At 36.3% G+C, this 21,267-nt stretch overlaps 2 protein-coding genes across 2 annotated transcripts in view; both read left to right on the top strand.

Moving 5' to 3' along the window:
- LOC145995249 (uncharacterized) overlaps window positions 1–21,267 on the top strand; it is a 251,399-nt gene that overhangs the window by 40,670 nt on the left and 189,462 nt on the right. The window lies entirely within an intron of this gene.
- The window catches only part of LOC145995353 (uncharacterized), a 37,363-nt gene that overhangs the window by 13,234 nt on the left and 2,862 nt on the right, over window positions 1–21,267 (top strand). The window contains exons 5-6 of the mRNA XM_083131961.1: window positions 3,652–3,946; window positions 5,331–5,452. Of these exons, the coding sequence (XP_082988087.1) occupies window positions 3,652–3,946; window positions 5,331–5,452 (417 nt within the window). The remainder of the gene's footprint in view (window positions 1–3,651; window positions 3,947–5,330; window positions 5,453–21,267) is intronic.

Below are 21,267 nucleotides of genomic sequence, written 5' to 3'. Positions count from 1 at the left end.
CATTTTCTAGTGAATATGTTCTTGGCACAACAACAAGTTATTTACCCTGATATAGATCAAGGTCATCTGTAAAAGGGAAACATAATATTAACCATAATATCCTAAATTGTTCAATCTTGTCTACCCCCATCAGATTACGTATAGCCACGATCTTTCAGATTTTCTCTAAGAATTTTAACTAAACCATATTTTTTATACATTCACAAACTTCCATTGTGAAAATCACTCGGCAAATGTGGGGTGACACTGAACGCTGGCGGGTGAATCCGAACGGGTAGCAACAGTTGTTATAATATTGTATTTCGGTTTTACAGATGCCAAAGCACTACAAGAAAGCATCGAACGGACAAAAATACAAAAGGTGGAGTGAGGAATGCATGGCAGAAGCAATAACCGAAATTTCGGCAGGCGCAATTTCCTTATCAAGAGCTGCGGTTAAGTATCAGGTACCAAAAGGTACATTACATTCGTGGCTTAAGAATCCCAATCAGTAACTTAAACCTGATGGGCAGCCTGTTTTTACAAGACAAGAAGAACATGAACTGGCATCATTATTAATTAAAGCTGCCAGAAAAGGATTTCCATTTACACCACATGAAGTAAGGAAAGCAGCATTGGACTACGCAGAGAGAGTTTGTCCAAGAAATCCGGAGAGACAACGCCAACAGAAAACGACGACTCACATGCTTCTCTTCAGGACCCTGAAGCACAATCACATAAGGAGGATTTGACACGAGGCATATCCACAAGGGTAAATGCTGTGCAGAAGCGTCAAATGCCACTAGATGGAAATGCATTTCCATCTTTTGCAGATGTATTGCCGATGCTGAAGTGGAAACCCCGGAGAAAAAGAACGTCAATAGCAACTTTGCTTAGATCCTCTGACTACATGACGAAGTTAACCAGTGCCAAATCACGACAGAAACGACGACCAGAGAAGCAGAAAATGCAAAAATCCCAAACAAAGTTCACCAAAACGTCGGAAGATAACTGCGGATTTTGTGGACGTGGTTACTTCTCGCCTGGTTCATCAGCATTTGGTGACTGGATACAATGCCAGATATGTCACGTCTGGTTCCATGAGATTTGTGTTGGTTCAGGACACAGCGGACAATTTGCGTGTGGCCGATGCAGAATGGCTGCATAAATAAACCCTAATCTTTGGATTTTGTGTGTTCTGGATTTATTTTTTTCTTTTCATTTTCCATTTAATAACCATTAACCATGCCTTCTTGCACAAGCACAAGAATATACATGTGTCTTTTGTGCTTGCTTTTACTTTTCTATAGCTTGTTCATTCTCACCCGCCGTGCGTTCAGAGTCACCTGCTTATCGGGGTGGCTCTGAACAAAACAAGTTATGTAACATTTTTTGTTATAATGGACAAACTATTTGCATTTTTCTAGAAATGTTTCATGCTACTTTAGAGGAAATATACTGGATTCCAGTAAATGCACAAGTTTTTATTTTCAACTACGCCTTATTGATCTGCAACAGAAAATATTCGAAATAGTTCAGATATTCTACATATTTTCCTCATACGATTACATATGTAGTACAATATGTGACTTATGTATGGACACAATGTAGTACAACTTCCAGCTTGCAAAAAAAAAAAATGTAAATTATTTCTATGTGCTAGTCAGATAATTGTGTTTAAAATCCATTTGACGGAATTGCCTTCATGGAAACCATTAGCAGGTGCATACAGACATTTTCCAATTTCTGTGAATTATGAACTTTTGTCTGAAATATTAAAATTGGAAAAAATAGTTCAAAGCATGCTCATCATGCCGGGACACGACAACTGAAATTGTTTTTGTATTCTGATACTTATTTTTATCCAAAACCGTGTGTGACGGAATTACAATTTGTCCAAATACGCTATACACATGTAATTGTCATCAATTGATTGATTGAGTTAGTGTTTTAAGTTCATTTTATGCACAATAAGGCTTAGCGGGACTAGACCTAAAGTTTAAAGTGGGATACAAACCATCCATCAGGTATCGAACCCGGGATCCCTTGATTACAAGAAGATGACCATACCACTACGCTATCGGGGTATTTAATTGCGTTGTTTTCTAAATAATATAATTCAGTCCAACTGAAAATTGATTTTAATGATCGTACTGTAATACAATGTTGGTCTTCTGAACAATGCAATAACAATATGACAAAATATTTTGTATCAGGTAAGAAAGAATCAAAAAGTAAACCAAAATTCTCACTTTGAAACGAAATCTACATATTTGGAAACTATATTGGCATAATTGTTTGCATAGGTCTAAGTTTCAATTACAACATATCGAACACGCTGTTCAAAAACAAACAATTCTGTTTGTTGGGTTCTTGTTAAACGATCTCCTTCAGTCAACTGGCAAAGAAATACCATTCCATGAGCTAAATAATGTTTCTGAGAATCCTATTATATATTTTCAAGCAGGTATCTTTGGTTGAAGTGGCTACCTGAGAAGAATTTAACACCTTGGATTGCAGGGTACAATAAAAATACTTCCTGCAAAAGCAACTCCAAAAATAAATGACAGCAAATTGTATGGCGACATAGCACTTGAAGAGCCTCGTTGATGGTCTCATCTGGCATATTGCTGCTTCGAGTGTCCATAGCACCTTACTGCCATTCGGTTATGTCCCCTTAATCTTATCAGTTGACGTGAATTCTCCTCTTCAATCGCTTCCGTTCATGGTCTTTCTTTCTCCGAAAATGAGTTAGCAATATACCTATAGAAATCTAACATTATGATACATCACAAACACCATGTGGAGCAATTTGAAGATATCACTGGTACTTCCATCACACACAGCTGGTAATTCCGACACAGTGATATACAGCCATTCCATGAACATTGCTGCACATGTAAGTGTTACACATGTGAGTAGTACCAAAACCTATCTTTACAGGAAAAGTTTTACTTCCGTGTAAATTAACCCACGGTTTTATGCGAAAAAAACTGAAAAATTGTGACGGAATTGCCATTTTGCCTTATGTATTAAAACACGTGTATATCTCAGTTTACATACACACAATAACGTAGCGAAATACACCAATTTGTTCTTCTAAGGTAGGGTAAGCTTACATACTATCATATTAGTTCCTTCTTGCCATATACAGTAAGTTCATGAATAGTTAAAATGCGAAATTAACTTATCATACCCTGTATATTGCGGCCATCTTGAAAAATACTTTTCTAAGCACCTGCCGTATTGTTTTTAACGAAACAACGGCATGTTCCATTAACTACAAGTATAACTCTTGTATGATATTATCTTCATTTTTATGTACAAAGCTTTTCAGTTTTTGGACTGGAGGTTGACATTTCCGTGGAATTGCCCACCTAGGACCTGAGCATGAGTAGTTAGTCATCGCTTACATTGTCACTACCATCATTGTAATTCATCCATAGCACCTTCTAGTAGCAACAGTAATGTAGTAAAACAATATATGAATATATGATTAGGTATGACACTGGTATGGAATGTTAGAAAGTATTAGAAATATATTAAGACATATCTACATGCAAATAAAATTTTACATATACACATTTTTTTCTGAACAATGCAGTGTGTTCTCAGATTTTTTAAAAAATTATTTTCGTCAAGTTAACTTTGCAATGTTCTATTATTTTTCAGTGAAGTGGAATTTTATATCAGCTTTTCTCCTTGCTTGAACTGTGCGAAAATCCTAGCGCAATACATCAAGGACAAGAATGACAGCAATGTAAGGATGAATCTCCGATTCAGCACGTTGTACAAGCCAAGAGGACAAGACCACGACGAAACTAAACAAGTTCTGGAAGTGTTGAAAGGATGCAGCAGCATTGATATGTCTACATTCTCAACATCTGACTGGGATATTTTGGAGAGTAAAGTGTCAGATCCCGACCGACAGAAAGTTGATTACAAAGATCGTGCGAGATGGGATTCGGTAAAGGACAGTTATCGCAAACAAAGGGATAATCATTATCATTATTTATGTGGATTATATTGGATGAAATTGTCGATGATGCGTCATGTTTTGCTTCCCAGTACTATCCAGCGTCTAGCCTAAACATTATACTTCATTTATATATATTAACGTAAACAAGATAACTGAGTTTGTTTATGTGCAGTTTATTGCGCATACAAGTTAAAGTTTGACTCCACTGACAAGACAATATTTTTTGCCATCGACACAAATATAAACAGCAGAAGTCGTTAAAAAATTTTAACCAACACACATGATACACCATTTTTGCCATTTCTCCTTTGTCAGTTGATGACGAGGCTAATATTTTCACATTTCCAGAAATAATACAAGAAGTATAAGTAAATGCTATGAACAGTTACTTCTTCCTTGTTTCTGAGAAAATTTCAAGTGTTATGTCGTTTCGGTATTTCGCCTCCATTGAAGAAACTGAAGATGCGTGAGATTATTTTTAGAAAACGATGAATATAATTTAAAGGATAGGAGAAATATATTCCTGGTTCAGTCAGACAAAAAGTGACTTCCGAACATTACTTAGGGTTTTTGTATAGGCTTAATACGCTGTCTTATAAGACAAAATACTATGAAGTGTATGTATATACTTGTATATGTTTGTATACAATATTTTTTAAACTTCATTTAAATATGTTTAGAAACACGATGTCAGAAAAAGTTAAGATTGATGTATTTCATGCCTAAAATGTGTAAGTAATAATGATGTTGAAATATTTGCCTCTTTAATGTTAATATTATTTTATATGTTCTTTGTTTGTTTTAGTATGTTCACTTGTTAGTTGGTCTGCCCTTACAACAAATCGTCCTAACAGTTTATATTTCACATTGCTTTATCTGAGTATTAATAAAAAGTGAAATGTAAATAGAAAATATAGTATGTATAATACAATTGACATCAGCACAATCTAAGACTTGCCTATTATTTTTACCTCTGCCTACAATATACCCAAAATAGCGCATAAATCTATTTCTTCTCATCCACAGGTTGCAAGTGTGCCGAAATTGGACCGTTGCCTAAGTTGGACCGGCTTTGTTTTTGCCTTTAGACGAGTAAGTGTCATGTACTAATGACTGAATGGTCAGTCAACTACAGTAGATACGTTCGACGGAGTAGGAGTGGTATTATTGTGTTTCCATTGTTCGTTTTGCAATTATTGTGCTTCGGATCTTAAGCTCTTGTGTAGACTAGGGGTAAGTAATCAAATATCCTGTAGTATATTATAAAAGTGCCATTCAGTAACCACTAATTACATGTGGTAAAACTAGGGGTTTGTTGCGTATGTTCGTGTGGCGTCATATTTTTATTAACGGAGAATAATTGCCTAATTAGGACCACCACGTGTTTCCTAAATTGGACGGGGGGAAATATGGGCTGTGGACAGAGATGGAATTGCATATGACTATAGCAGAATACAATAATGGGGACTATGGCTTGAACGAGTGTAGTAGAAGGTATGGTGTCCCTAAGGCAACAATACGGAGGCATGCTATTGAGAAAAACAATTATGCAGATGTAGTTAAGGCTTTGGGGAGACAGGCTACGTTCAATCCTGAAATGGAGAAAATTCTTGAAGATCATATTGTCCAATTAGAAGAGTATTTTTATGGGTTGACCATTAAGGATGTCCGTAAATTGGCCTATAATCTGTCACAAAAGTATGGAATTGCTAATACGTTTAATCACGAGACAAAGATGGCTGTGAAAAATTTGTTCTACGCATTTATGATAAGAAATCCGCAATTATCTGTTCGCCAACCAGAGGCTACCTCATTATGAAGGGCAAAACAATTAAACAGAGAGAATGTAGGACACTTTTTTGATCTTTTGGAACGATGTGTCGAACAATTTGGTTTTAAAGCTGACCGAATATTCAAAGTGGATGAGTCAGGTTTCACCACAGTCCAGAAACGTCCACAAAAAATTGTAGCAAAGAAAGGAAAATCACAGGTAGCTGCTGTTACAAGCGGTGGACCTAGAGTAAATACCACAATGTTATGTGCAGTGAGTGCTGCAGGTGTCTACATACCGTAGATATACATACGTACATGTCTTTTGTGAGCGGTCCAACCTAAGCAACCTGTGGTCCAAGTTAGGAAACCGGTTGCCTATAATGGCCGGATGTCGCTACTTTCGTTATATACCCTATTATATTGGTTCCTGCATATTTTTTGTTGAAATACATATATGTAGTGAAAGCTAATAGTTTGTGCTTCTCATACCTACAATTTCGTTCTTTTTCTTTGTCGTGTTTTTGATGCAGAAGCAAAATAGTACCAACTGGTCCAATTTCGGCAACTCTCCCTTATACTATACACTAAGCAGGACTCTTACTTCACGAAGTAAGCAAAGGGGTCCCGGGTTCGATACCCAGTGGAGGCACAAAGTGGTTCGGATCCCACTTTAAACTGTAGGTCCAGTCCCGATTAGCCTTACTGTGAAAAAAGTAGACTTAAAACAACAATTCAACATTAAACAACTAAGTAAGCGAATTTTCGAACTTTCAAAGGCCAGCAGTACCGTCATTCAGATAACATCGAGGTATTGTGCAATGAGCAGCGAAGATTTAACAGTAGGCAAATTACCTGTAGCTATTTTCTTTCTTCCTCATTCTGTACATTTTCAGAAAATGGAGTTGTACTTTTTGTTGAACCAGACGTTGTTCTTGATTTACTCCTTACCGTAAGAAGAAAAAATCTAGCGCCCAACGTTTCGGAAAACCCAATGAAAGAACATTGTGATGGACAATTTTCTTACTATTATATTTGCCTTTAGCTGTACGCCCAGCGCCAAACGAAAATCTGAATTGCCGATCATAATTTTCATTCAGTCTGTTCTCCACAATGTGATGATCATGAATTGAAATTAAAACATCAATAAACTGAGGACATCTGCTTTGCATCGACAGAATTCCACTCCTTGAAGCAACCTGCAAATTGTCTATTGCTATTTTCTTTCTTTTGCATTGTATCTGCGTTCAGGGAATAAAATAGTACTGGTGGTGTTGCAGAGGTTGTCCTATGCTTATTGATGCTTTTTGTTCCAATTATTGATATCACGTTGATGAAAACCGAATGAATGAATATAGTGAAGGGCAACTTGCTTACTATTATATTTGCCCTTGGCTGTACAGTACGATGAAAATTGCCTTTGGTGGAGGTTTATTGCAAAAGAAAGCTCAAATTCCTACAACTTCCACCATATCCCACAAAGCAACCTTGCATTCTTTGTTGTCTCTTGATCCTTACCATTACCTGGTGAGTTTGTCGGGAAAGAAAAGTGGAGACTAGGGACCATTTGAAAACTCCACAGCTTTTATCCTTTTATTTCATAGTCAAAATTGTTTTATTACTTTTGAAGAGAAAAATAAACAAAAACAAGCTTCTGATACAAGTAAACCCTACTTTTCACACAAAAATCTAAGTTATTTTGAAAGTTCAATGCGGTAAACAAAGTATCAGTAAATATGCATGGAGCACATTTGAACAATGTATTGTTTTTATTAATTTGACTGGAAATGAAATGTTTAACATATTATGCGTTCACATGATATTGGCTTTGAAATGCTGGAAACGAAATTGAAGCATTTCAGTGCTTGAGTGCGGGTTGTTCCCCCTGAACCAAAGGGCTCTAGTAATTTCAAAATTCCGTTGCTTTTTTTTGATATTTTTCATAACATTAATCACTGGAAATACAATTTCCACGAACACTCACAAAGAACATCCGTGATGGATCGAACCCTGAAATTAACGAATGTTAATATTTTATACATATTTTGAAAGCTCGTTTAATTATCTTTTTGATCACATAGTTACATTGTAAAAATGTGTTTTTTTGTTTGTTCTTTTTAAAAACGTAGTTCAGAGACGAGTTCCTAAAGTGGCCCATGGCGGGTAACCTTTGGAAAGGTTACACTCGCCTCTGGAATTATCACTTTTTCACATTAAAATACATTTTATTATTAGAGTTTACCTAATAATGTTAAATTTGCACAGACTTTCATAAATCAGTGTCCTCCTCCGTAGCCGAGCGGGGGGAACTTTGAAACCTAGTCCTTTGGAAGTACATGAATTTATTCATGATAAATTCAAACTGAGTGTGGATGAAATTGCAGCCATACAAATTCCCACGACGATGAAATGTGTATTTTTGAAATTAGTGCGTCCGGGAAAAATCAGAAAAATATTAGAAGAAAATACTGGTGAAGTGAATTTTTATTATAGTAGTGGAGCTGTGACACAAGTGAAACTGAGTGATGCGAATCGAATTTTGAAGTCGGTTCGAGTGTTTAATCTTCCTTTGGAAGTGCCAGAACGACAAATTCGTGAAAAACTGAGTGAATATGGGACAATCGATGAATTGAAAGCAGAAACTTGGAGTGACAAATTTAGGTACAAAGTGTATAATGGGGTGCGTCAGGTTTTGATGGCAATTAAGAAGCCAATTCCCTCCTTTGTGAAAATAGGCCAATATACGGCACATGTAGTATATAATGGTCAAATCCCGACTTGTGAATGGTGTGGTAGTAGTGATCACATGCGGTTTAATTGTACCTTACGGAAACCAACAGTGTTCAAAGTCATGGGTAGTGCAGTTCGGTCCTATAGCGAAGCAATTGCACCGTCTACATCTACACACGAAGATATAAATGTGAGTCAAGAATCAGCACAACTGACTGTGATAGAAGGGCTTCAACAGGAAAAACATATACAGGAAGAGAAAAATATTCACAAGAATGATCAACAAACTTTGACCAAGGAAAGAACTGAAGAAAATATGCAAGATCAACCAAAAGAACCTATGTTAAATGTTCAACTTACGCGACAAAGTGAAGAAATGTCCCTGGATACTATGGAGCAGAAGATGGGTGGACCACTAAGACGACAAGAAGACATAACTAAAGTGCAAGAGGAATCGAGTGATGAAGTGCTACAGAGCAACAAGGAGAGGAAGCAGAATCAGACCAAGCAAAAGGACTTCAGACAAGAAGCTGAACAGGAAAAAGATTCGGAAACGGATAGTGAAAGTGGAAGTGTTCAAAGTAGTACGGGTCGTTCGGTTTCCGGCTCACAAAAACGACCAAAGAGTATAAGGAAAGCGTCAGGCAGCAATCGGACGAAAAGACGATCATTGCGACATGTAAAAACAAATGTCCAAGACATGGTTATTGATCCAAGTCCGATAGGCCATGAAAGTTTGTGAATACTGGATACAGGTAATCACTTTAAGATTAGAAAATAGTATTATTTGGAATGAATATTTTTATATGGACTGTCAGAAAGCTAATGATATTGTATTGCGTGGTGGTAGATATTTATGGATTAAGCTATACAAAGGGAAGGGGTATTTCCTCCCCCCTACTAAAATAATATTGTTAGTGTGTTTGTTAATTTTTGGTGTATAACATTAGGGGCATATAAAAATAGTGTAAGAACTATTACTCTTAGATGGGGCAAAGGTGGAAGTATAAGTATTGGGAATACCCAATCCCAAAAATTTTGTTCATAGTATTTATGATGACGACCCTTCGTTTTGCTACAATAAATATAAACAAAATGAAATCCCTTACAAAACAGGCGGCGTTAGAGGACTTTATTATACAAGCATCATTAGATATTGTATTTCTCCAAGAATGTGGACAAATGAATTTCAATTTTTCCCCAACGATAAGAGTTCATAATAATGCAAATTTCCAATCGACAGGAACAGCTTTGTTAACACGTAATACGGTTCCCCTCACAAATGTGGTATGTCATCCTAATAATAGAATCATATCAGAAAAAGTTGCAAATGTATGGATATATAACATATATGCTCCATCCGGGTCACAGTGTAGAAAACAAAGGGATGAGTTTTTTGCGCAGGAAGTTGCTGTTGAAATGCAGAGTAGGAGAGAACACATAATATGTGGGGGAGATTTCAATTGTGTATTGTATCCGCAGGATCAAAGACCTGGATTTAACACGTCGAATTCATTGCAAAAATTAGTAACTGGCTTTAACTTCACAGATGTCTGGAGTGACAAATGTTTTGGTCAGAGGGGTTTCACGTATATACGTGACAATTGTGCATCCCGTTTGGATAGATTTTATGTCACACCCACATTACGTCAGAACGTAAAGTCCATCAGTATAACACCTACATGTTTTTCAGATCACAGTGCTGTCATTATGATGATAAATGTGGACATTCCAATAGTCCCGAGAGGGTACGGTTGTTGGAAATTAAATGCTTCAATTCTTAATGAGAAAAATTTCCAACAAGCATTTAATGACCAATGGTCGAGATGGATAACACACCGTCTGAGGAGGATAGATATAATCCGCTGGTGGGAGGAGATTCTCAAACCGGGTATAAAAAGATTTTGTATCAGTTACTGTAAGGAACGGTCGAGAGAGGGACAAATAAATATAATTTTTACTACAGGGTATTGCGTGAACAAATTCAGCAAGCAACAGACGGGAAAAAAGTGCAAACTGAAGTCAAACGTATACAAGCTGTATTGTTAAAAATGACTGCAGAAAGGCGTCAAGGGGTCAAAATTCGTAGTAGACTTCCTCATTTTGACAACGATGAGGTCGCCTCTATCAGCCATGTAATTCATGAAAGAAAAAATGCTAAAAGACAATGTATTAGTGAAATATTTGATAATGGGGGAACAAAGATCAATTCAGCCCCTGAAATACGTAATTGCATTTATAATTATTTTGAGCAACCATATTCCCAACCAGCGTCACATAATGGAGCTTTAATGGATGAATTGGCATCCGAATCAGAGGTTTTTACAGATGAAGAAAGTGAAAACTTAAACAAAGAATATACAAGTGAGGAAGTGTTTCGAGCGGTTAAGGTAGGGCAATCATTTTCAGCTCCTGGTTGGGATGGGATACCCAATAAGTTTTATCAAACCTTTTGGAAATTGATGGGTCAAACAATAACGGATTGGATAAATGCAGTGTTTAGCAAGTATCAAATGGGTAAATCTTCCAATACGGGTAATCCCAAAATGTCCAAAACCAAGCGAAGCTGGTCAGTATAGACCCATCACCCTCCTTTGTACGGATTATAAAATATTGGCGCGATGTATGCTTGGTAGACTTATGCCTTATGTCGACAAATTAGTAGGAGAGGATCAATATGTTTTTGGTTTAAATAAGAAAATCACAAATGTTTTACAAACGATGCGTGAAATAATTACATGTTATAGACTACAGAACAAAAACTCTGAAAATGCTATATTAGCATTAGACTTTGAACGTGCTTTTGACTCGATAAATCATGAATATCTATTTAACGTTTTGCAGGGCTACGGTATACGTGGACATTTTCTTTCAGTATTTAAAAGTCTTTATAGTCATGCAACAGCAAAAATTCAAATAAATGGTTTTCTGACAAAAGAACTCTATATTTATAAAGGTGTAAGGCAAGGAGATCCTTTGTCGATGTTAGCGTTTTGTATTGCACTGAGACCCATTCTGTCTGAAATAGGCCGAAAAGTTCAAGGAATTAACATACACTCTACTACCATTAAGGTGTTAGCGTATGCTGACGATGTTACTGTATTAATAAATGAACAGTCTGATATTGATGAAACATGTCAAGTATTACAGAAATTTGGAAAATGGTCGGGATTAAAAATAAACCAAGAAAAATCGTCAATTTTGAATTTAAATTTGGTTCATTCTCACTCGCAGCGAGGTAATTTTAAGGTTGTACAAATGATACGTATACTAGGTATAATATATACGCACTCTATCCAAAGTATGATCAAATTAAATTATGATAGAGTATTAACTGGGGTTAAAGCGATATTACAAACAAATAAATTTCGCAGCCTTAGTTTACAGTCAAGGGTGACCTTTGTACATGTCTATGCACTGTCAAAGGTATGGTACATGGCAAAAATCCTCCCACTACGGAAGTTAGATATAAATAAACTTAAGAGTGCAGTAAATTGGTTTATTTGGAATGGTCAGATATTGAGGGTGAAACATGTATTACTTTGTTTGCCTTTTGCCGAGGGAGGAATGAATCTTGTGAATATAGAACTCAAATGCCAGGCCTTACGTATTCAAGCTGATACGCAGACATTGATTCAGCATCCACTCAGCCTCACAAGTAAAGTTTTGAGAAGCGCTTTGGACTATATTTCACTAGAGGCTCCTATTGATATTACTAGACTGGTAGACACTTTATGGTATTTTAAGTCAACAATAGTGGATATTAGTTATGCCCTATTACAATCTCCGATATTAACAATACCAGTGACATCGGAAATATATCGCAGATTATGTAAATTAGAACAACCAACATGTAAAATTATTGAGCAAAATCCCAGAATGAAGTGGAGAGAAATATGGAATAATATTCAGGCTCACCATCTTACAGCACGAATCCGATCAGCATGGTATATAATTGTCCACCAAAAATTAATCACTGGAGAGAGACTCTATGATCTTAAATTAATAAATACGCCAATGTGTGCCAAATGTAATGTATCTGATAGTTTAGTCCATAGACTGAGTGAATGCCAAATAATAGAAACATCATGGCTTTATATAAGGAAACTTGTGAGTACTATTTGTCGAACATCAGTGTATAACATCTCTGTAGATATTCTTTTATATCCAGCTTTTGAATATTACCCAAAAACAAAACGTAAAAGTGTACAATGGCTCCTAGGACACTATGCCTATTTCCTATCGAAATATCGGCAACCAGATTTTAATATACAATTTGTAAATTACCTCCATCAAGAATACCACAAGATACCTGACTGTAAAAGAAATAGATTGTATGCTAATTTTCTTACTGTAATGTTTACTTGCCCAATGAGTTGAAATGTAAATTGCAAATGTAATGTAATAAATTGCAAAATGTAATAAAAAAAATAAAAAAGTGGTTAAAAAAAAAAGCGGCGTTCACTCGTCTTGAGATCGTTCGCTGCGGGACGGCGTAGGTTCGAATCCGGCTCTGGTTGGAATTTATTCGGTCTACGTATAGGGCCGGTGGCAACCCACCATCGTGAGGGGAGCTTCGAATGAGTAAGCGTAATCCGGTCCCGGAAACCTACTATAACGGCTGGGGATACGTCGGGCTGTTCAGGGCTGTTGCGCAAAGGATTATTATTCATGAATCAGTAAATATTATTATGTTTGGTTTCTATGTTAATACTTCATTGATAATTTTTTTGGCGTAAGTGTTTTTTTATATATTTTGAAGACAATTAGAAGGGTGGAATTACCTAAAATTTTGCTCCAACCCAGAATTAAATACTACAGAAAATATTTTTTCCAGGAATGTTCCCCAATGCTAGGACAACTCAAATCCAAAATGCCAAGAGTTTGAAGCTTGGGGAAATCATTCTACATACGAGGGTTGGTCAATAAGTATCTGCACTTTTCATGTAATGTTCTTTCGGTTGGCGGGCATGTCAATGGAGTGTGCATTTATCATTGATTGAGTGTATATTACTCCGAAGAGAGGTTGAAGAATTTCACTTTTGGGTAATCGCAAAGGTGAAGAAGAAATAAATGATAACACTCACAAAGAAAACCGATGCAGTATTCAAACCTGGGACCACTGACATCACATGGGCTGTGCTAACCACTCCGCCACAGAGGTCAGTTATGCGTCGTTAATGCATATCACCAATCAATAGTTTGAGACTAACAGTTTCTCTAATAAATTATAAAAGAATTAATTATCATAACATAATAAATAGGTTATCTTGAGCACAAGCAACATTTTCTACGAAACTATAAGCAGTGGTAACGTTTGGTACCCATGGGCCACCTTGGGATCAGATGTAACTGTTTTGTAATTTTGGTTTGAAGTTACAAGCAGTTTTTCAAAGTTTTTTATATTTTACATGTTGTTAATTAGTTATAAAAGTTATTTCTTAAATTTCTCTCTCATTAGAGATTTGTAAATTGCCCTAGAAGCTTAACTCTTTTAGCTAACCTACCTTCGATATGTTTCAAAATAATAGCACACACACCTATCCATAAGCAATAATATCCTGTAATCAAACTCGCCTCTTGGCATTTTACGTGGTTGTCAACTTCTTACAATTTTTGACGAGAAAAATCACTTTTCAGAGAGTCATCACACGTTCTCACACTGAATGTTTCTTAAATTATTAATGGTTTGATTACTAGCTGATAGCGTAGTGCTGTCATCTACTGCCAATAATGTCAACTCCGCTAGGGTTACCAGATAATAAACTTAAAAAAATTATGACATTTTTAGATTTCACAAAAGATTGTATAGAAGTGTGTTTACTAGTGTTTTGATGAACTTGTAGATTACACACCCGTGTAAAATGTTTTTACACCGTTCCAATATAACTAATAAAGGTAGGCCTTATTTTATTTATATATACAGTGGCGGCTATTAAGGGGGCGAGGGGGCAGTTGCCCCCCCCCCTTTTTGCCACTTTTGCCCCCGCACTATGCTAAACCTTATGTACCAAGGGAAAGTAAACTGTCCTTGCCCCCGCCCACTTCCCACTTTTTGCAACTTGCACCCTACATTTGGAACCCAATCGCACTGTATATACTATATATAGGCTATATAGTAGATTTGAGAGAGATTTATTGTGCTTGCGTAAGTTAGGAAAAAATGGAAGTCTTGTGCTGCTGCGGTGATTAATCATCGGGTTCCTTAAAGCCAATGAGTAAGTTAGTTTCCCAGATAATAAAGTATCGTAAATGTATTTAGACTAAACTAAAATACCTTTATTAGCAACTGAGATGAATGTTCCTGCTGCATGATAAGACAATAATTTCGTTCAATTTGAAATTGAACACTGAAACAATATTAACAATTTTTTACAAATATGAAATTGAAGCAGTAGTCTACATCCCCCCCCAAATAGAAGACATTTCCTCATATTCCTAAAAGCACAATGTCGCAAACGAAGGTTCTGGGTTTTGAACCCTGACCTGAGCATCTCACTCATTAATTTCATCAATTTTTATTATCCATCCTCAACGTTGCAATTATCCAAAAGTTTTAAAAAAAGAGACACAAAGTAGGGAAATCACAAATTTGTGAATTCGTACACTCTTTTGTAGCATCCTCGCCTTGTAATCAAGGGGTCCCGGGTTCGATACCCGGTGGAGGTACAGTCATGTTCAAAAAATCTGTCGCATGGATTTTTTCTAAGTCCAACGTCTTACGAAATTATGTTGGTAGCTCTGAAACAAAGAAGTGTTGTGAAATATACGATCCTCCAATCAGAGCGAAGTTCGATTCGTAGGAGCAGGAGGCGTGACTCATGGTCTTGTCCACAGGAAGTTCAACCAATGCAGCATTTCCAAATATGAGATAACGTCCCCATTGGTTAAATATTTTTTCAATAATGCGAATCGGCAGAAAGATTGCGCAAAAATTTACTTTGTCGTTTTAATTGCCTTTAATCATTTCAAATTAGTATTAAATTGTTCCAATTATAGTGCACGAGCTTAATATAATGTATTCATGCATGTGTTTGACAATCATAGCTACATCACTCATTAGAACAATTTTCACATTGTTTTCACTACGTGAGATGACATTTCATTTACTTTTACGATAAAATAGTGGTTTGGGTGTAATAACAGTTTTCATTAATTAATTTAGAGATGCATTTTTATTTGTTGAGTTAATGATTAGGTTAATTCGTTATTTCTCGCGAAAAGAGGGAACCACAGCTGAAGGAAAATACACAACTTGTATTATTGAGGTCAAGAGTTCGTTTTAACATACTTTTTGCACACATAGGCTAATCACGACTCGGGATACATTTAAATTGGAATCTGAAACATTATGCGACCTGACTGGAACTCGGAAAAGGACACACTGATTACAAGACGTCGATACATTACCACTTGGTCTGGCGAACGCCAATAATAATGAGGGGTTGTGGGAATGGGAGAGGGGTGACGGAAAGTAGAAAAAAATAGTATTTTTGGGGGTATTTAATGTTATATTTATACACACACAAACCTAAGAAAATATTTATTTTGATACATGTGTGTGGGGGGTGGGGAAGGGGGAAAAGAGAGGGACAGAAAGATATTGGGAGAGATGGGACGAAGAGGTGATTGTGGAAAATGTTTCATTTGACGTTCAGTAATAAAAACAATCAAATCAATGATGATTATCTTATAAATACCATATTTAATGTAAATTTGTTTTAAAAATGGGGGCGGGGAGCTGTTTGTTTTACGCAGTGCAGGATAACAAGTGGAGACACATAGTGGTTCGTATCTCACTTTAAACTGTAGGTCCAGGCCCCATTAGCTTATCTGTGTATAACGTGGATTTAGAATTCAGTAGGAAATAACGTCGCTCTAGTATTTTGGATTTTAGATGCGTTGAGACCACTAAAATTTCCAATTCTTATAATAAGAAACCTGTCCTCGTATCCATTTTGAAAGAGAGAGAGTTAATTGTATAATATTTCGTTGTTAGTTTCAAAGAAGACTAATTCAAATAGTAACAATGGGAACGTATAAAGCTTACGAAAAGTTTTTGCCACTGTGGGGATTTGAACCTACGACCATTAGAGTCACAGCCCAGTGCGATAACCACTACCCCACGAGTTCGTTCCTTCTTACGGCATGATTATGAGTTAAGACCAATTCGTTCAATATGCATTAGAAATGTAATCTCCACCCGCCTCTTTATAAACAACACACCCATTGTAGTTGGGCCAACGTTGGGAAATAGTTGGTTGGGAGATTGATGGCAAGGCGGACATCGCCAACAGTTCGCCAACTGTTGGCACAAAAAATTTGTAACCATTTACCAACGTTGGCCCAACCTTTGTGTGCTACATGGGTCCTTTGTAGCAAATGAAATAAAGGTGGTATGAATGTCACAAAACATTTAAGCAAAATCTACTATATTTATGACGCAATCGTTTTACATGGAGAGGCTACAGCTTCCAGAATTGAGGTTGTGGTTTGACTGTAATTGTAGGATACCCTATAGGTATCGATAACCCAAGGCTCTAGTGTGGACTAGATTGGTTCATTTGTAGTGACGTGCTCAGGAATTTGTAAAGAGGTATGTGAATATAAAAATCTGTTAATACTTATTTTTTAAACAGTGAACTCATATTTTAATATCTCTCTGTCCACCTCATTATCCTACTTAGGAACTAATTAGTATTGCAGGAGTCACACTGAAAAGAAATCTCACGTGACAATGACGAGAAATTAAATTTACGGAAGGAATAGTTTGCATATTTTAAAACCTAGAAGGGCCATGGGCTATCTCCCGACTGTCAGTCTCCCTTCCACAATCCTACCTAGAGTTACCTTCAACTGGCAACGAGGTGACGTTCGTCAGCACGTCGAACCCTCAGCCGTTATAGAAGATATCTGAAACCAGGTTACACCAGTCACTCGTAGCTCCCCAATTTCCTCAAGATGGTTGCCACCGGTCCTATACAGATAACAGGCTGAGAACCCAGGACGACTCGAATCCATGCCGTCCCGCTGCAGTCGGAGTCCAAAGCACAGAGTCTTAGACCGCACTGCTACGGAGGAGGAGAGTTTTCATATTTTGTTTTTTATAAATGTCGACAATACATTAAATATATTATGCACCAAAAATTAGTGTCAAGAAATAGCCGGTTCTATAAGAGATTCGAACCTTCGATCTTCACTCAACTTGGCCGCTATTTTTAACAATTTCCCATTTTCTCACTCAATAACCTTCGTTGAACGTTTGTCGTAAGAGTCGTTAGCAATCTTGTAAACCTTATTAACCTATCTGCTGTCTATCACAAATGTATTTTTCAACCTAGAGTAGATTTTGATGTCTGGAATTTAGAACTTGACTTTCGTGGTAAGTAATTCTCTACCGTCTACTATAATAAATCAATCAAAGTCTACATATCTCATATTTTGTAAATGTGAAATGTCATTGTTAAAGGTTACAAACTATTTCTTATTCCACTGTTAGTTCCAGATTTAGCCACAGCATTCTGGAAACCAGCGTGAAACGTGTTTCCCACACTTCCAAGGTCAGGTGAACCCTTATCAGTTGTATTGGATGCCTGTGAACATGTTACTTCATACGTCATGGTACTGTGGTGGATTTCTTCCCCTTTCCCTTTTACCTTGAACGGAAGTAATCCCCGACTGGGCACGACGAATCAATCACAGAAAAGCAGACTGTCTAGCAAATCGCATGCCATGTATTATTTCTAGCTCCTAGGTTTTGGAAAGTGAAATAAAAAAAAGTATGTAACATTAATTCATAATGGTTGACTTCTTTGGGTATTATTTCATGACTCTTTCCTACTTACTCCAATGAAACTTTTGTCTACTGTTTTCAGTAGATAAATAGGTGTTTTGAAACATCTACTGTGTTCAGATTTTCAAAGAGATATAAATACAAAAAATAATAAGGAGGTATGAAATTAATATTTACAGCCAAAATATTAAACTTAACATATTATACACTATACTGAATAAATTAATTTCACTTGCAGTTTCTCTACTGTACTGGTTTCAGTAGATCAATAGGTGTTTTGAAACATATATGTTAAGATTTTTTAAATTTGAATTACAATTTGTGTGTCTGAAAACTTAGGGTATTTTACACCCGTCATGCTATACGGGGTCAAGCCCCTTATCATGACAAAAATAAAACCGTGTCTGAAAACTAAAATATCCTTACCTGGGTTAAAAGCTGAGCCTGTAAAGCGCCAGACAGTCAGCACAAACAAGGACAACACACACGCAGTCCTACAAAGATTATACTAACAGTGGGTCCAGTCACCAGAGCCTCGTTAATCTGCAAAATGCAGTTCAGGGTGTACTACATGGAAGTGAGGTTGGTTTAAATTTTAAATAGATATAAAAACAAATTGTTAGTGAGGAGGAATAAAAAGTTATATTTACAGTTAAACACACTGCAAGGGTGTAAGGGATGACCTTCCAAGAAGTATGTAGGGGAAAGTGGGGGAATTGCGACCACCTAAGGGACATTTTAAAAATCTCAGAAACTGTACGCAGTGAAACAAAAAGAAAATGTGGGATTGAAAAAGCAATGTTTGTAGTACATCTCTATGTATCACTTCGCTCTCTGTCGTTAATAGTTATATCTGTAAACGTCAAAAAGTAACAATGTGCGTGTGAGCGCAATTGCCCTATTGGTAGGGTAATGGCACTCAGTAATCATCCTAACAGTAAATCAATACAATTTGTGTACTATACAGAAACTATATATTTAAGTACTTATATTTATTAATATGCAGATACAAATTAAATTGAGCACAATTTTGCACAAAAATGCACAAATGGGACGCTTATTATGAGAAACGTGTTTGCACCCTTCATGTTCCCATCACAAACAGCGTGAGCGTCATTACCCGATAGGCGCCACATTATGTTATTTGTTTATCGTCTCATGAAGAACCTCAAATGTTTACTTTATAATAATTAAGAAATAAACAGGAGATACTATTATTATATCTGTAAAATTTTCAAGACTCTAGCTTAAACGTTCCGTCTACTTACCTTGCACTTTTTTCCTTCCCAATTTTATAAGAAAATATGACGAATTCGTTTTTCGCACCCTGCTTCTTAAAAGTCAACTCCACACGTGCCGCCTTTTGTTTGGTGCCTCATAGTACTGGGTTCTAGATGTCAGCACAGGTTACTCTTCAATAACACCCTCCGTAACGACTACAGAGGGGGTGAGCGCCATTGCCCGCTGAGCGCCATTCCCCCACCTTCCCCTACACCCAATTGTTGCTTCCACATAGTACACTCTGGACTCTGGACTTCAGTTTCTGTGTTGTCCTGTGTTTGGTCCTTGTGGGTGCTGAGTGCCTCTTTACAGCCTCAGCTTTTAACCGAATTCACAATACTTTAATATGTTAGTTACAACACGACATTACAGTTATGTTATTTTAGTTCTGGTAAGGGGCTGGACCCCGTATAAAGTGACAGGTGCAAAATAGCCTAAGTGCTGACGCACCCAAAATTTTGAATTCAAATTCAAATTCAAACACACTACATGCAATATTACATGTAGTACTGAAGAGAATATTTCACTTGTAGTTCCTCAACTGTAATTACACATTACGCCTACTGAAAGTGTTCAGTAGGAAATCATTGATTTTGAGTAGATTTCCGAGAGACACAGTAGAGTCCTACAATTGATAACAGTAGATTCTGTCTACTGTAAACAGTAGAAATTACGTAGGTTTATAACGACGATGAGAATGAAACAGAGGTTAAAACAATGATAATGAATTGCAGAAGCGACCTGGAGCAAACAGGAACGTAGAATGTCTGGCAGCGAGACGCAAGAGTTGTAGCGACAAATTTAGCTTAGAGCTCATAATTGATATTTCCACATGAGCTCAACATACAAGTTACATACAATGAGAGAATTGAATTGAGTTTACATCTCACGTGATATGAGTCGAAATTATTGTTGCACATTGAACTGTGAAGTGAATCAATATTCAATTCGATTAACTAGTGAATGGTGATGTGCTGAGATTTTGTAAGGAGATGTGCCAAATGGCTGAGAGTATAATAACTTATGGACACATTGATTTAATATATTTGAACAATCTTATAACGTGCGATTTTGCACGAAATTTTATTACTTCAATCTACATCACTTCATTGCAAAGGCTACAAGGCATTTTATGGGATGTAAAATTCTGTGTTCGATTCACCGTTCGGTTAACTCTGCGATTTTTATTTCTTATTAAACCGAAAACATATTTATTGCATTTTACTTATTTCGAAAATTCGTATATTATTTGCTTTGCGAAATGTAGAGAATATATTGTTTTTCATGCTTTTTACAAGAATACAACTATGCATGGTGAACAAAAAATAATGTAAAATAAATACTATTCACAAACGGATGTCAATAGTATTTATTTGTTTTGTTTCTTGATAATTTTCCCTAAAATAAAAATGTATAACTTTCGCTGTACATGACATAATTTTTATGCCAATTCTAGTAAAATGATGATAAATTCAAAAACATATTCTGAAAAATTACTTTCAAAAGTAACATTGAAAAATCATTAGAAAGGAGTGTTATTTTTTAAAATATATATATAACATTTTTATTTCTTTAAATTATTAATTAAATACAATACTTAGTTGCTATATATAATAATAATAGGGGTAATCGAACAGAAGTCAAACCTATAATCTTCGGCGTGTAATACTGATAGCCTATCACCGAACCAATTTACCATCATAAAAAAAATTGAAGTTTTTTTCTCGGAAATTAC

Source organism: Lepisma saccharinum, chromosome 11, assembly GCF_977018435.1.
Source record: "Lepisma saccharinum chromosome 11, izLepSacc3.1, whole genome shotgun sequence".
In the NCBI taxonomy this organism is placed as follows: domain Eukaryota; kingdom Metazoa; phylum Arthropoda; class Insecta; order Zygentoma; family Lepismatidae; genus Lepisma; species Lepisma saccharinum.
The sequence above is the reverse complement of the archived record's forward strand: the minus strand, read 5'-3'. Positions and strand labels throughout refer to the sequence as shown.